The sequence below is a fragment of the Schistocerca piceifrons genome, chromosome 2 (genome assembly GCF_021461385.2).
Source record: "Schistocerca piceifrons isolate TAMUIC-IGC-003096 chromosome 2, iqSchPice1.1, whole genome shotgun sequence".
NCBI classification, from domain to species: Eukaryota; Metazoa; Arthropoda; class Insecta; order Orthoptera; family Acrididae; genus Schistocerca; species Schistocerca piceifrons.
The window spans coordinates 627269858-627287894 of record NC_060139.1 but is presented as its reverse complement, the minus strand read 5'-3'; the positions used below and the strand labels follow the sequence as shown (position 1 = coordinate 627287894).

The following is an 18037-nucleotide window of genomic DNA, read 5'->3' as shown; positions in this document are numbered from 1 at the left end:
TATAATGTGAATTTAATAGAAAAAAAATGCTCTAGATATAGCATAGTTAATCTTGTGTAACATGTATGTATGATTTAAATACAAATATATTATATATAAACAAGAAGGATTGAATATATTGGCAGGATCGTTAGGATACAGTATCATATCTGAAGTACTTCATCTTAAAATTCAGTCTTTATTGACTCAATGTTGACAATTCAGTTCAATTAAGAGTGTTGTGGACACACACAATGTGATGTTTCTTTAAATGACTGTGAGGTACATTACTTACAAATCTCATTATCTGAATGATAGTGGAAAGTGTTAAATACATATGAAAGAACAAATACAAATCTTTACAACAGTAATATCAAACACGAAATTACAATTCAGTGCTCCACAGCAAGCTGTACTACATGGTTAATATGTTTCAATGCGCTTACCAACTAAACACACAACAAAGGTCTGAACAGTACACGCCATGAAGAGAAAATAGCAAAAAACAAACCTACTGCGTGGTACTGCTAGTCATGCTCCAGTCTATAAAACTATTTACCTTGGCAATACTAGTTATAGAATAGTGTTTGCTCAAACAGCTATCATGTACAGAATGTATTCATAAGCAGTGAAATAACAGCAATGTAATGATAGAAGAACTGTTATTTATAAAAAAAATTCACTCAGATATATTTGTTATTTTAAGAAACACACAGTAATGAGGGACCGTTTTGCAGACAATGTATAAATGCTCCAGCCTCAATAACTGACTTGTGTTGTTTCAGCATTTCCTTAAGGAAACTGGCATTGATGTTAATAAGAGGCATGAATGAATTAATAAAATGAATGTGTAGAATGTTAACAATACCACTTGAGCGGTATAACAGATGTATACATATAACCCATTTTGATTATATATTCATATTTAAATATATGTACATATAAGTCAAACAACAAGCACTGAAACTCTCTGTCAATACATACATGACCAGAGATATGGACATAAATTTATTTCATTGTATGCTGCTGTTCAAGTTTTTGGTATATATTTATTAACTTAAAAAAAAAGTAGAAATGAGATTGTGGGAGTAATGTTCAGAAAAAACTGCATTATAAATTTTCAGAAGTTTCTGAATATTTTACACTCTTCTCTATTAAATTGCTTTTTTTACTGACATATTGTATTCTCAGCACATGAAAAACAGTGTTTACTGAAGAGAAAGCATGAAAAGTGTTTCTCAAATTTGCAAAAGCCACAAATGCATTCATTTTTCCGATAGTACGCTTTCCACATTTACAATGTACATAGCAGACAGTGCACTGAAGATGTCAAAAAGCAATATTTATACCCAAAAAGTCAATGAGAATAAATGACCATCTCTGTGATTATAACTTAATCATGCAACCATTACATAAATGTTGATTTCTGTGCTAGCATTCTAGAACTGTAGTTTGTTTCTTTTGTTGTAGACAGCTGTACATGTGACAGATACTTTGTTAACAGATTAGCTGTTACTATGCGAATACTGGTAGTAGCCCATTTCTCACACTGTTCTGCATTTCATTCACCCTTACTCCTTGAAATAAGCAGATTGTTTTACAAAGATGCAACAGATGTAAAGCTACAGGATAACAACAATCATTTAGCAGTTTGATATGAAGTTGTAATGCTACAGGTAGTGTGAAATATGACATCAAGTGCATTCACTACGCAAATAAGGACTTAGAGACAAAGACTGGTAGTAAATTAAAACTTGGACTTATAAATATATTTATATCGTATAGAATGAGTAATATGCAACAAATTATCTCTATTAATTTCAGAACTTTCTACTATTGCTAACTCCTGCAGTTCTGAACATTTGAGGAACAGGAATCAAGGTTAGTATTAGAAAAGGAATCTAACTGCCTTACCTGATGGTGCCGCTCTATAGACATGTAGAGAAAGGAACGGAACACTGGAAAACTAAAAATTTAATTTTATGGTTCTGTAATTAAATACTTTATTTATTTTGTTTCATGTAAAACTAAAATGTAGGAATATGAGGGGATGAGAAGACTGAGAAAAGAAGCATTAATAAAACAAATAATCATGCATTTCCAAGCATTATTATTACAAATACTGGCTGGTGTTTGTTTCTTTACATACAAAGATCAGCAGGATTAGACAATACAATACACATTTGTATGGAATACAGTCAAAACTCAGTGATGGCAATGGCAAATAAGCGTGACAAGTCAGGCAGACTGTAATAAAAACCCAAATCCTTAAAAATCAGTACAGGACAGTAGCAGAAGGCACTTTCTTCGGTATGCCACGAAATGAAGCGAGCATAATAATGCTGCAGTGTGTGACCCAATGCCCACTACAATTGTCTCTGTTGGGTAAGCACTTCCACAAGCATCTGATCAACATTACATTATAAGTATAAACTGGCAGACACTTCAGTGGTTACACAAAACTTTAATAGCACTTGAAATAAGGACAGAAATTAGATTTTTTGTTATAGCTTAAAACAACATCTTAGAAATGCAAAATGTTTTCATAATTAGTAGAATAAAATTCTCTTTAAATATTATATATTTTTATTTATATATCTTTCTATATCCTACTTTAAAAGAAATTATTTCATTTTAACATTAATACCAAAATATTAAAAACATAGGTCAATGACCATTAAGATACTATACTAACTTGCTAACATAGGAACACTTAAAAAGTAGAACTGTATGAATTCATTACAGCAGCACCATATTACTTTAAATTTTTTAAAGAAAGAATGCCCCTTTAAGCAATTAATTATTTGTCAAGGTGCTGTACAAATATGAGGAAGCATACAGTTCCTTTATGAATTAACTACAAATATAAAAGCTCTCTACATAACAGATTATGTACTGGACAAGATTCCAATAATAAGAAGATTGACTAAAAATAACAAACAGATATACAATAATAAAACTACAACATTAAATAAGTGAATACATAGCCATAAATATGTGGCACATAGTGAACAGGGAACAGCATAACCCAAAAAGCCACCAGATGAGTTTGTATTCTTTAGAAGAGACTGAATATTATTATTCTTTTACAACTTGATATCTTTAATGTTGCTTATATGTACAGATAAATGCGAGTGCTTTGGATAGTAAGAAATGGGTCTTCTTGGGTTAATAACAGACAACTACTGTGGCACTAACTAACAGATTTTAAAAAGTATACAATGTCCATATATCTACCATGCTAAATTTCTACTGGTTTTGTTTATTTTATGCCCCACTGCATGCAAATCAGGGAGACAGGGAAATTTCATTGTCAGAATACAGTTCTCTCTGGCACTTAAAATTCAAAACAGTAAACATAGTTAAAACTTTAACTGCCTTTTACACTGTCTGAGTGAAACGGCACAGAAAACTGATACAAGGAACTATGCTGACAGAAGAACTGTTTATTTTCATACAGCACCACTGTCATACATAATTAGTTCTACCTAAAGTTAATTTATCACAGCTCGTTACAATGTCAATGTGACTACGAGCCATAAATGAGAGCCTCCCTTGGGTGCCCTCATGTGGCAGCATTCCTCCCCCAACATATATTAGCCACACACTTTTTGGTCCATTAGTGGCAAATGAATGACTTTGTCATAAGACAGGAGAATTTTTCATTTTCCCCTGTGACCTTTATTCCTCATAATTTCAGCTGAATTTTGACTAGACATTTTAAATGTTTATAATACACAAATGTATACAAAAATTTATGTAGTTTTCATCTTTTTGTATGGTTGAAGTGCTACACTTGTAATGACATTATTATTGTTTGATGGGGTTGTAAATGTGCCATAATGAGCCATCATATGGCTGAAAATACCATTACTGACCACAGGTGTGGGAGGCTGTGATACAACAGCGTATGGTGAAGGCATCAGTTGTGGCCTCAAAAACTGGTACTGGGGCATAAGGGCAGATGGATTAGGGGCTCTGTTAAAGGTAAACAGTCCAGGTTGTGGTTGTGGATAAGCCACAGGGTGTCCAAGACTAATCCCAGGTACTGTTCCAGGTGACGGAGTTGGAGGAGCAAATCGTGGAGGTGGGGGAGGCATTACAGCTACAGCCTGTTTGTTGAGTGCAACGCCAGTATAATTGAGTGCCATCATGGGGTTTATTCCAGATGCAGCCATCTTCACTGCTTTTGCATAGTTCTGTTGCGCTACTTCCTTTGCAGCAGCGGCAGCAGCAGCCGCGGCTGCTGCTGCTGCTGCAGCTGTCCCTGGATCAGAAGACTGAGATGGGGCAGGAATGCTACTTGCTGAGGGCACCTTCTCTGGTTCGTCCGACTTTGAAGCTTCAGCCACATTCACACTGCTGGTTCCAGGTGAATCAGTAGGGCTGAGGGAGGCACTAGTCACAGTGGCAGTGGGGGTACTCGAGTACTCACATGACACTGGGACAAATGGCTGCTGCAACTGCATCAGCTGCTGGTAAGTTGTGGTGTTGGGCTGGTATACAGGCATTCCAGATTTATCTGCGGCTGGTCGCTTATAGGGGACCATTCCAGGGAAGCCCTGCAAAGAGACTAACTTTTACTCACTTCTTGAATATAAATTGTGCATGGAAAATGTGATTAACAGACACTGACAACACACACTTATTTCTGAATAAATATCTTCATTTCTACAGATTACAAATTAAAGAACTTATGGATCTTACAAATCTGTCAGAGCAAAGACAAAAGACATTTAAATTCAAATTGGCACCATTTACACTCAATAGTGCAATAGTACTGCAATAATATGCCACACATACCAAAAGTAATCACAAAAACCCGTATGCACTAGCCAGTACCCAAATTTAGCATACATTTACTTGAGTGTAACAAGTTAACATTAAATCATCAGCATCAACATATTCCTATGATCACATGTGAAAGTCCATAAATGGAACTTCATTTACAAACAAGACATTCAGAAAAAATATTCTTGTAGATGTTAGCTTAGAAGGCAGTTTGATAAAGTTTTTACCCAAAAAATATGCAGCAAATGACAGTTTTCACTTCAAATGACAGTTTCACTTCTGTTTGTGCAGTGGATGTAAAAATCTTTGCTACAATTCATACACTTACGTGCAACATTTTAAAGGCATTGCTTAATTGAAAATGAAGATTGTACACAAGAGCAAAATGACTTTTCAACAAATTTGTAAGAGGAAACTGTACGGTGAACCTCAAATTGCGTTAAAGCTGCTGGAAAATAAAAAAGAAGTCAACTTTAGAATTTCAAATAAAAACATAGGACAAAATTATGACTTTTGAATAGAGCTCTCAAAATTGAATTTTAAGCCTACAAAGGTTTATGGTACTTTGTGCCAGTTCAGTGTCATCAAAAGCTTACACCATCTCACACCAGCTTAACAAGAAAGTGGGAACTGTTCATACTAGAAGTGTAACTCGAAAACTCTCACTTTTGTGTCTTTACTCATGTCTAACAACCAGAATTTTGATAGTACATTGTCAAAAAGTTCATGTGGTTGTCTTGACTATGTTTATGTTATTCACTCAGTAATAGGCATTTGATATGCTTGTAGTAGTCAGACAGTGTGACCCGAATTGCCAGGAAGCAAAGCAGGTTTATGCAGAGAGATACCTAGATTACCTAAAGTGGTTGCAACATGGTTTTGGTGGTTGGAGGCATAAATTCACAATACTGGCTGCACACAATTGGCTCCTGATCATAACTAGTGATTCAGAGTATGTTTTAGAGATGATAGGGATGCAGAGGTTCTTGCTGCAATAAATCTCAAACGACATCTTTCCACACAAAAATTGCTAGTGCATTCTGAAAAGTAATGCCTCTGAATTTTTTATAACTCTTAAAGGTTTTTTACACAAAATAAAAATCTTTAACAGGCTACACGCTTATTCTTCATGTCTACATATTTATTTCTCAACATAGTCACCCTGGTAAAGAACACATTTCTCACAACAAGAGACCAGTTTGTTGATACTGTCACTGTAAATGTTTGAGACTGTTGATGGCACCATAGCGTCGCCTTTGCTTGGACCACTTCACCACTATCAAAGTGAAGTCCTCAGAGGTGTTCTTTAAGTTCTGAAAACAGTCAAAAATCAGACTGGGCCAAGTCAGGGCTGCACAGAGGATGATTAAAGACGGTGAACCCAAGGCAACAGATCGTTGCAGATATAGTGGCACTAATGTGTGATCTGGCAATGTCATGCTGAAGGAGAGGATGCTCCATGTGTGGTCCAACTCCTCAAATTTGAAAATCAATAACAGCATGCTGTTTCTCATGCACCAATGTAGTTACTTAACACACCTCCATGTCACACACTACAATTCAGAGCCCTCTAGCTGCAGAGGGCTGCAAATATGTAGAAATGAAGAACAAATATGTAGAATGTTAATGTTTGTTTTATTTAAATAGCTTTAAGGGCTTTTTGCATACAAAATTTGGAGGCATTACTTTTCATGATGATTTCGAAGTCACATTCATCAGAGGGGAAATGATTTTGACAAAAGAATCATCCACTCCAACCGATTTACAAATCAAAATTTGGTCTTCCAGACTTCCATTCTTTGGACTACTGAACACACTTCCAAACTCAATAACAATGTAAAAATTCATAAGGTTATACCAGCAAGACAATCAGCATCTCTGGAACACAAATGTTTGGTGTAGCTTCATCCATAATCAAGGTACTGGACCTTCTTTACAGTCAGCTGTATGGTCAGCAATTCTCTAAATTTCTTGAACATGCATTGACATATTTGCTAGAAGACATTCCACTAGCTGTATGAATGTTAATGTGATTGCAGTAATTGCAGTAATATGGATATCTGGCACATCTGGTCAGATTTTCATGATTAATGGAATGGTCATAAGATTTAACTCATCTTGATTATTTATTCTGCCTACGTCCACAGAAAAGAGAATTAAATTGTAACCAGTTGCCAAGATGGCACAGCCTTCTATCATATTCAAGAAATAGCTGATTCTTTACTGATATTTGCTGTTTTTATTTAAAAAGTAAAATAATCAAACTACCTAATGAAAAGAAGGCTTAAAATATCCCAATATGGTCCTGAATACTGCACAGTGATGTATGTCACATGACATGTTTGTCGAACCAATGGTCTTAACTATCTGGTAGTACCTGTTGGTAATCTGAAAAATATCTAATGTGCGTTTAGGTGAACACATACTACAGTAAACAGTCCTATGGAGTTACACAAGTGTACTAGACTGGAATTCAAACCTGGATCTTTCCCTTTTGTAGGCAACACCTCAGAGATTGAGCCTTCAAGTATACCAATTGACCTGATTTTAATCTCTATTCTGACAGTATTTAACACAGACTTTTCCAAACACCATAGTGTGTGTCACCATACCTATTACCACCTCAGAAAGAAACAATGTGATGTGGAATGTGAAATGTAAATTGGATTCTGGAATTTCCAAGGTTTCAGAATAATGATTCACTTCTTAATTTATCAAGGAAGATATCTATTTTTCCTATTTCATATGTGACAGAGCGAAGTGAAAATTTCTCAACATGTTTGCCATTATCAAGGAAACTCAGCCTGAGAGAAAGTGTGGAAGGTGATTTACTACCAATAACTACTTCTTTGTAACATTCTTTCTACGTGCCAAGTTTGTAAGATGATATCCTACACCACAGAATCCAGTTCTAGAACTACTGACTGATCTTAAGAAAAACGCAATGTAGAGTATCTCTTAATGTGCTGTTCAATACTAGCTTCAAATATTTCATCCTACTTTTCCATTAGAATTGGAATTTTATGAGATCGTATGTGGAAATGAGGAATGTGCTGCCCACTGTTCTCTGACTCTGCTCAGGGAACCATTTGTAGTATCTGCATTTGAAATTTTCCATCCATTGTCAGTACTTGAGGACTACAAATAAATGAGCTTGTTATACAGTGTAAACTTGATTCAAATCACCTATATGGGAAAAGTTTATCCAAAAGTACTCTAGTCACTGCAACCTTTCCACCCTACTACTCTGCCCATTTCAACCATCATTTCCCCATTTCTTAAATTTATTATTTTTATAATTCACTGGATTCACTTGCTTGAGTGATGCCAAAACTTCAAGAACATAGTCAAGACACCAATGGTAAAAATTATTAAGTGACAAAAAATCAGTAATTTTTTAAATTAAAGGGTATGCACATTAAAACAATCACATTTTATCCTAAACGCTAAAACTGATCTAAACTGTCTTGACTGATCTTAGCTATCAGGAAATGTCCCAATGTTTAAATCTAGAACAACTAAAATACACTAAAATTGTACACATTTATGAAGTGAAAACTGACAAGAAACTTCCCAGTAATGTGACTTCCAATTGCTTGACATTTTTTGAGAATGTAACTTGCAATGTAAAGCAGCCACTGTTCTCACAGCAGTCTCTCAATAACTTCTCTGGATAGAAAAACATACTACACTCCAAAGTTTTGACAGAGGTAAATGTGGTTTTTGATTGTCCTTGAACCATTGACTTTGGCATAGTGGGGTGGCTTGTGTGTCTCAGTGATAAAGATACCTCTGATGTATGTGCAACTACATGAGAGAGAGATATCAGTGGAGAAATCTCACTAGCATATCATTCCTGCAAATGGGCAGCAATCTTTTCAGTAGCTGAAGGGACAACATTCAGAATGATTGATGATCTGTCCTGATAACATTAACCAAATTGGCCTTGCAATGTAAGTACTAAGATCAGCAGAAAGTAAAGGGGAAACTACAGCCATTATATTCCCCAAGGATATACAGGTCTACTCTATAGATTAAAAATGATGACACCTTATTGGGTCAAATATTCTGGAGGTAAAATAGCCCCCCTTTGTATCTCCAGACTGGGGCTACTCAAGAGGATGCTGTTATCAGAACAAATTAATTTAAGATTTTATGCCCTTAATTAGGCAGGCAGATTAGAGAATTTAAGAAAAGAAGTGGACAACTGAAGTTGGATAAGTCAGAATTAGTGAAGTGCAGTGACAGGAAGAACAGGACATCTGATCAGGTAATTACAAGGTTATTAACACGAAATGAAATAATGGTAAAGCATGAGTACATCCTGTATTATATGAAATTAGCAAATTCAGGTGAGCTACTGTGAATGGAACAGAGAAAGCATTATCACCCTACTAGATCCACACATGACGAGGAGACTGAAAGAAGGTGTGATGATGGCATAAAAGAAATTATTCAGATCATTAATGAAGATGAAAATTAAATTGTGATGTGGGGCAACAATGTGATAGCAGGCAAAAGAGGAGAAGGTAAAATATGAGGAGAACACTGACTGCAAGAAAGTAGTGGAAGGGAAAGCTATCTGGTAGAATCTTACACAAAGCACAATTTATCACTGTTACCACTTGGTTTAAGAATCTTGGGAGAAGGTTGCCTGATGGAACAGACCTAGAGATACCACAAGGTTTCAGACAAATTATAATGGTAAGACAGAACTTTACACGGCAGATTTTAAATTGCAAAATATTTTGAGGTGTAGATGTGGACTCTGACCATAATTTATTGGTGATGAACAGCAGATTAAAACTGAAGAAATTATAGATAAGTAAGAACTTATAAGCTGAAAAAACCACTGGTTGTTAAGCAGCAAAGGCAGCATTAGGCAACAAATGATTGAAACAATGGAAATAAATACAATAGAACATAAATAAGCAGCTTTGAGACACAAAATAGTCAAGGGAGCAGATGATCAAATAGGGAAAAAGATAAGGTCCAGCAGAAATTATTGGAAACACATCAGATGTTGAATATAACTGGCAAAAAAGAAAATATAAAAATGCAGCAAATGAAACAGGAGAAAAGGGATACAAATAGCTAAAAAATGAGACTGACATAAAGTCGAAAATGGAAAACAGGAAAGGCTAGAGGAAAAACTCAAAGCTGTTGAAGAGAGAGATGTTGCCAAATTAAAAATTGAAGAAACCTTTGGAGAAAAGTGAGGTAGCTGTGTACCTCACACAGGAAAGAGCAGAAGGCTGGAAGGTAGAATTAATACACTGCAGGGCTGCACAAAGGAAATGAGCTTTAAGATAGTTGTGGAAAGGGAAGAGGAATTAGATGAAGATGAGATGGAAAGTATTATACTGAGAGAAGAATTTGACACTGCACTGAAAGACCTCAGTTGAAACAAGGCACCTGGAGCAGATCAGTTTCCTTCACAATTACTGAGATCTTGGGAGAACAAACCAGCACAAAGATAAAGGAGACAGACAAAATACTCTCAGACTTCAAGAACAGCATAATAATGGAATTTTGAAGAAGGTGGGTGTTGACAGGTATGAATATTACTGAAGCATCAGTTTAATAAGTTATGGTTGCAAAATACTGATACGAATTATTTACAGGAGAATGTAAGATTGATACAAGCCAACCTCATGGAAGATTAGTTTGGGTGCTGAATAAATCTAGGAACATTTGAGGCAATACCAACCCTACAACTTATCTTAGGAAGAGACTGAAGAAAGGCAAACTTATAACATTTGTTGATTCAGAGAAACTTTCAGCAATGTTGACTGGAATGCACTCTTAGAATTCTAAAGATAAAAGGGAAAAAATACAAGGATTTAAAACTTGTTACAAAACCAAACGGTAGTTATAAGAGATGAAGGATGTGAAAGGAGAGCAGAAGTTAAGAAGGGAATGAGACAGGGTTGCATTCTGTCCCCAATGTTTACTCAGTCTCTCAAGAATGTGAAAGGGAAGCAGGACTGAAGTGGAGAGTGAGACAGGTTTGTAGCCTAACTCCCTTATTATTCAATCTGAATAGTGAGTGGCAGTAAATAAAACCACAGAGAAATTAAAAAAGAGCATTAAATAAGCTTGCCAATAGTATTGTACTTCTTTCAGAGATGCCAAGGAAGTTAGAAGATCAGTTGTACAGAATGTATGCTACTGAAAAGAGGGACTATACACATATGATGGTAATGAATGTAGTTAAATGAAATCAGGAGATGTAGAGAAAATTAGATTAGGAAATAAGACATTAAAAGAAGGACACTTTTTGCTAGGTGCACTACAAAATATCTGATGATGGCCAAAGTGGATGGCATATAAAATGTAGACTGGCAACAGCAAGAAAAGTGTTTCTGGAAAAGAGAAATTTCTTAAAATCGAATGTAAATGTAAGAACTGGAAGTTATTTCTGAAGGTATTTGTGCAGAGTGTAGCCTTGTATGAAAGAGAAATTTGCTCGCTAAACACTTCAGACAAGAATAGAATACAAGCTTTTGAAATGTGGTGCTGCAGAAGAATGCTGAACATCAGAAGTGTCAATAAGATAACTAATGAAGAGGTATTGAACCAAATTTGGGGAGGGGGGGAGGGGGAGGGGGTGATGTATGGCACTAAAAGAAACGATAGGTTGATAGGAAATATTCTCAGGCTTCAAATGATTGCCAGTTTGGCAACAAGAGGGAAGAATGGGTGATAAAATTGTAGAGGGAGACCAAGGCTTGATCACAGAATGCAGGTTCAAATTCAGCTGTTATGGAGAGATGAAGAGGCTTTCACAGTATAGACTAACCTGGAAAGCTGCACCAAATTAGTTTTGGACTAATGACAACAAAAACAGGTCTATTACTTCGGAAACTGTGACACTGTGGTATTAGTGACACACCAATCGCATGGCTGAAGTCTCATTGGATATTTTACCACAAAGCAGCAAAAATATGAAACTAAGCTCATAGAAGAGGAAAAATGAAATCTGACTTCCTTCAGTGAGATCATTAGATGCTGCACTTCTGTTTCTGATCTACCTAAATTACTTACTAGAACCTTCCAAAGACTATTGACAAATGGCCCAATCTACTACAGCTGAGACAGTTTTAACATGTTCATAATTAAATCAAGGCAAATAGCTTAACTCTTCTATTTTTGAAAAAATTATTCATTCCTCAGAAAAATAAAATTATGTGCAGGCCACAGATATAAACAACAAATATGGTTGATCCCTCATAGACTGAAACTCTGTCTGTGAAGCTACTTCATGTCTAAATAGTACAAAATAAATGAATAAATAAATAGTGATCAAAACAATGAAGAAAGCTGGTCAAGAAGTCTGATCAAAATGGACAGTTCAGCATTTCAATCAGTATTTATAATGTTAATGTCTTGACGATTTTTCTGACAATCTGCTCACAGATGTAAGACAAGAGTTTGGAATCTCCTGTAATTCAAAGCTACATTAATTTAAAAATTCCTCTTAAAACTGTAGGAAAGAGTGTTCACTGTAAACAAGTCTCCATTGCTGTATGATACAATTAATAACAGTGATAGTCAGTTCCCACATCCCTGAGAAGTATATTCTGTGATGGGATCTACTGAGAGCATTTGTATCAGTATACATGTGTGTGTGTGTGTGTGTGTGTGTGTGTGTGTGTGTGTGTGTGTGTGTATTTCTACCTCCCTTGACCTCAAATGCTGAGTGATCAGTCTCTTTTGCCAAATCAAAGAACCTCAAATTCCAAATGCTACCATTTTTGTCACCTTTTGTTCATGTGTATGCCTGCAGCTGCCAAGTTCATACAGGCAAGTAAAAATTTCATGTGAAATAATATCAGTTTGCTAAAAGGGGTAAAATTAAGTTATCATCTTTACAACTGATAACCAACTGTAATATGTAATCACATTGTTTTTACCGGTGCCTTGTAATGATACAAAGTTTTCAGGTTTCCAGCCAGATAAGCTCATCAGTGACATTTCATTGAGTATCACTTTTTTCATCTAATGGGAAATTCAGTACATTTATTTATTTATCATTTGATGACAGGAGAAAATTCCAGACAATAAATGTACATGTTTCTATACAGATACACACACACACACACACACACACACACACACACACACACACACACACAAAAACAATCTCAGGTTCACAATGAGTTAAATCTCAGGTTCGCAATGAGTTAATAGCCCTAAGTTCACATCTGTAAGCCAGCCAGAAACTTCTGCAAACTAACTGTGAAGGTCTTCCAACGTTTCTTTGAAGGCTCTGAGGGAGCATTCAAATGTTATGTGATGTACAGTTTGCTGCTCTTCACCGCATCACATTGAGGAGTGGGCTTCCATCCCCATTGGTACAGCAATATTCTGCGTTTGCACTGGTCAGTTCTGATGTGATTCAGTATTCACCAGTGTTGTTGGGGATAGATGAAAACCTGCTGGTTGCTCCCAGGGAGTTTTAATTATTTGGTGATTAACCAAGGAAATCTGCTCCTGCCACTCTCTGATTGTTACAGTCATGTTGAAATGAATGTTCTGCAGACTGATTGCTGTGCACAACAATGGTTTTCCAGACCTCATTCCCTGGAGTTCTGATAATGAAAATTCTGAATGAATTGGCAATTCTGGATTTTTTTTAAAATTATTATTGTCCACACATTTAGAAATTACTGTGGTCTTCTTTGCCTAGTCAGCATTGCGGGTCTCCTGTATCATTCCCTATGCTCCTCGGAGTACGGGACATCATCATCATCATCATCTTCTTCTTCTTCTTCTTATGGATGGTGGTGGAATATTACTAAGAACTGGTGGTCAGTGCATGTTTGTGGGGTGAATACACCATGTGATGAGGTACACTGCTTTATTGAACTCTGTGTCAATTATTTTAGAGTGAGCACTGTTTAGCATTATGGAGCAGTAGTAGTACTCTGCAACTGAGTATGAAAGAGCTAAGGCTGATGATCTGATAACTGTTGCAGTGGCACCCCAGGAGTTCCTGTTAACTGCTGGAATATATTGTTCTGAGTTTTGATTTTAGCTGCCACATTCCAGAGAGGTGTTTTAGTTGTCAGTTATCTACCTATGATCACACCTAAGTATTTTGGAGAGTATTGGAAGGCCTGATCTCTAAATGTGATGTTATGTCTGTAATTTGATTCTTTATTCCACAGGGAGAAAGTTGATACAATGGTCTTTCCACAAGTCAATCAGAGAGAATTATGTTTGAAGTATACACCCAACATATTCAGGTCTGATATTAGTGTTGTTTAATCAAAGTAATATTATCAGTGTAAATAAATTTCCTAGACTTTGTTTCTCAAAGGTTGTATGTATACAAATTAAAAAGAAGTGGACTCAAAACAGAACCTTGTGGGATACCATGATTTATTTTGTGAATTCTACTTTTACTGTTCTATGAGGATGCCTGGAAGTAACTGTTGTTCAGCATGTTGCCAATTAGTGTGGTTAGTTTCCAGTATGGAATGACATTGATGACTCTGAGGAGGGGTCACACCAGATGATTTCATTGGCTGCAGTTAGGTCTAAGAATACCTCCACCCTCCAATGTTTATCTTCTGCTTCTCAAAGCTGTTATCAATATAGGTTGCTATTGTCAGCACCTCTTCTCTTACCTTCTACCTGGTTAAAGCCCAGCTTGGTTTATAGCGATGTGTTTGTTGATGGCACACCAGATTCTGTTACGAATGATCATCTCCAAAAGTGTGAATGTGATACTAGGAAGAGCAATATAGCCGTAGTTTTCAACTTTTGAGGGATTGTTATTTGGCTTTAATCTAGCAATGATCTTAGATTTTTGATGAGTGGCAAATGTCTTATCTCTTAGATGACTGAAAAGAAGTTGTTCAGCCATTTGACAGCAGAAACGCAGGGTAAATACCATAAATGCCTGCTTCCTTTCCAGATTTCATTATCACTGTAGCTTCTGTGTTCTCCTATAACTGAAATGAAATGGAAAACTTGATGTTTTTGGAGCTGTCTGTTTACTTAGTTTTAACTTTTAAGGGATGCCTAACTTCTCATTTGATGGATTTGTCTTTTGTTGGCTTGGAGGTGGAGATCACATAGCTGCCTGTATAATCAATATTTACAATGCATTTTTGTCTGGTGATGGTGTTTGATTTCTGATTAAGGCCCAGGCCTTCCCAATGGAGTAGGTATGGTCCAAGAAAGCTGAAGTTTCTTTCCATCTGCTTTGTATGCTCTTATTTAATGCTTGTAGAAGATCGGAGGCAGTTGCAGGATTAACACTGTCTTTGCTTTCCTTGAGAAGCTTTTTGCTGTCTTCTTTCCAGCCAATAATATTCTTCGTGGTAAACTCTTGGTGTGCATTGTCTTGCTGTTCTTTCCAATGAATCTGTTGTTGTTAAAGGTGAGTTTTTATCTCGCTTATGTTGGCATCTGTTTGTTTTAAAAATTAAAAGCTGGCTTTTTTGAAGTTATATCTCAGTTTTGGATAGGAGAGGCTAACAGGAATGAACAATTCTGTCTGAGAATTATTGGACAATGCTGACTGTGGAGAATATGGTTACAACTCTGCGGCATACTTGAAGACTGTGTGATAAAGCATAGGTCAAGTCTGCAGCCCGTTTTCCATCAGATGAAAAAAGTTGCCTTGACTTTTGTACTCTACATAAATTTGAGGATTTCTGTTCATGTCCAGTCAACAAGTTTTTGTGCATTTGCATCGCTTTCTTGATATTCACAGCGTATATGGTGACTGTTGAAGTATCCAGCAATGATACATGGTTGCTGTGGTGAGAGCAAAGGTGGAGACCGTCAGTTACATCTTGGTGGTCTATCATCAAGTTCTCCACAGGTTACTAATCGATATTTAGGGTGACTGTCTGCAGTTACTAGCTTAAAGCCTGAGATTCTTCCTCTGCTATGAAGTTATTCATTGCCTTCGACTGCATTTCTTGGAGTAAGATAATGTCAAGTTGGTGCTCTTTCAATGTTTTGAATAAACATTTACTACTCTTTGCTTTGCTTATGCCTTCTATGTTCAGTTAGTAAACTGATATTGAATCTTACACACCTGACAGTCTTGAGAAGATACTCTTTAGATGTCTTTCCTTTTTAATCTCTGACTAAGAGGTCATTTAAGGTAGTCTACTCTCATCTTAGTAGTTGTCAGTTGTTAACAAAGCTGTACTAATAAATTTATGGAACTTAAAATATTCATGATATCCACAACGTGAAGCAAACAACTGTTTTATTTTACTAAAACCAACTATTCTGTTCAGAGTAAAAAAAAGGAGAGAGAGAGAAGAAGAAGAAGAAGAAGAAGAGGGCGGTTGATTAAAATGACAGCCACTGCCCTGATAAGTTTATGTTAAGTGCAATATGTTTTCCAAATATGGTTCTTCTATTTACTATGTTTAATCATCAAATCTTCCAGTATTAAAGGATTCAACTCCAGTTTGCTCATATATAATATTTCACATAAATGTGTTTGCTGTTTTAAATTTCAGTAAGGGGCAATAAGTTTTTATAACTGCCATAAGTTGTTCTCCAGACATTGGCATGGAATTCAAACACTTCTGCATGATGGTACTATGGTCAACCAGAACTGTTATAGCATCACAAGGCTTCATTAAATACTTATAAATCGAGTTTATTATTATTATTATTATTTTGTTTACACAAAAGCGTGTGTACCGCAATGGCTCATTTGTTCAGTTGGAGCTTGCTTGTGTAGTGCACATGTTTCTCCAGTCTCGCTTACAACACTCCTATTATCTGTCATTTGTACTTCTTTCCACAGTTGCATGGGACTCAATAATATACTTCTGGTTTTCAAAGTTTGAGGCCATGTTTGACCATGCCAAGGGGCATTCCACAACACAGTTAAAGACTAACTCAAACTGAGAAAACCAGGACTATATCACATTCTGAGCAACATCAGGCACACCATAAGAATGGTGTAAGAGAGACTGGAGGAACACATATAGCCCAAGAAATCAGTTGTACCTGTGACCAGGAAATATGGAAGGTTTTTTTGTCTGGGGGATCAGGGAAACCTCTCCCTCTATTTTATACTAGTTGCTGCTCAGATGTTCTTCAGTGCTTAGGAGTAAAGATTACATGTTGTTTCCAACAGCACTTGCAATCATCACACTTGGTGTTTGTCCACTAAGGCACTCCACAATGAAGGCTGCCATAGTTTGGTAACCAAGGCAATGTTTAACTGTCTAATACAATATGGCCATTTCTGTTACTGATGGGTTGAAACAGACTCATTAAAAAGGCTACCTTTGTTACTCGGAATGCCCAATGGCATTTGAGGGCCGTGTGGTTTATCAAAAATGAAACCCAAAAAATGGCATGCATGCCACCAATCTGGTATACAGCAGGCAGCCCTGATCAGTTTGTGTACACAGGTTCACAGTTCTAGGTGTGCTCCAATGGAACACTTGCAGTGTTTAGGTATGTTACATAACTTGTACACAATATGACAGTAATCACATTCTATGGTCACATTTCATGATTGTAGTCTTCACACAATGTAGAATGATCTCCTAGTTGCAGTTTTACACATCCATCATTGTCAAAGCAACAAACCCTGGATGAACTCACATGTTACAGCATATAAAATCACTTTACAGGATTCCAGTCATTCCATCCTATTCACAAGCTGATGACACTGAGGATATATACAGGAATTTGCTTTCCATTTTCATTTCATTTCACTGAATCATTTTGGAATAAGCTGACTTCACAGTCACACGAGAGGTGCATTTCTGGGCCCAAGTTTCACCAACATACTACTTTACAAAACACCTACTGTTCAGATACATTCAGGACATACATTCAGTGTGTTGGAATTTTTAAAAATGTTGTTTCATTTACTGTAGAAAACGTTTCTTTTACTTTTTAAAGGAAAGATGTGGAATAAATTTTCTTAAGAAGTTGAAGATAGTTTGAGCTGACATCTGATAAGAGTGTGACAAGCCCTGAAGAAGAATTAGTGGTTGAATGAAAGAGAGAACACATTGCAACAATTTAGAAATACCAAAGAGAGACAGCTATTATTTCAAGAACCACAAATGAAATTATATACAGCAGTAAATTTGTAATACAAAGGTAAACTCAAAAGTTAAAAAAAAATAAAATGAATAAGTGAACAGAACTTGATGACTTACAAGACATCAGGACTTTGCTTTGTGTGAAATAAAGCAGTGAAGTAAGTCAGACAGTTAACACACTCAAAGGAGATTATCTGGCCATTTTAGTTAAAGCACTA

General features: G+C 36.2%; 1 protein-coding gene across 10 annotated transcripts in view; it reads right to left on the bottom strand.

Annotated features, from left to right (window-relative positions):
• LOC124774969 (protein muscleblind-like) overlaps positions 1-18037 on the bottom strand; it is a 599391-nt gene that overhangs the window by 30103 nt on the left and 551251 nt on the right. For 9 of the 10 annotated variants that reach the window (XM_047249702.1, XM_047249699.1, XM_047249694.1 and 6 more), the window contains one exon: positions 2073-4541. In XM_047249702.1, the coding sequence (XP_047105658.1) occupies positions 3735-4541 (807 nt within the window). In that variant the 3' untranslated portion in view covers positions 2073-3734. Of the gene's footprint in view, positions 1-2072; positions 4542-18037 lie in introns of those variants that run through there. The other variant, XM_047249704.1, reaches the window with a different exon arrangement.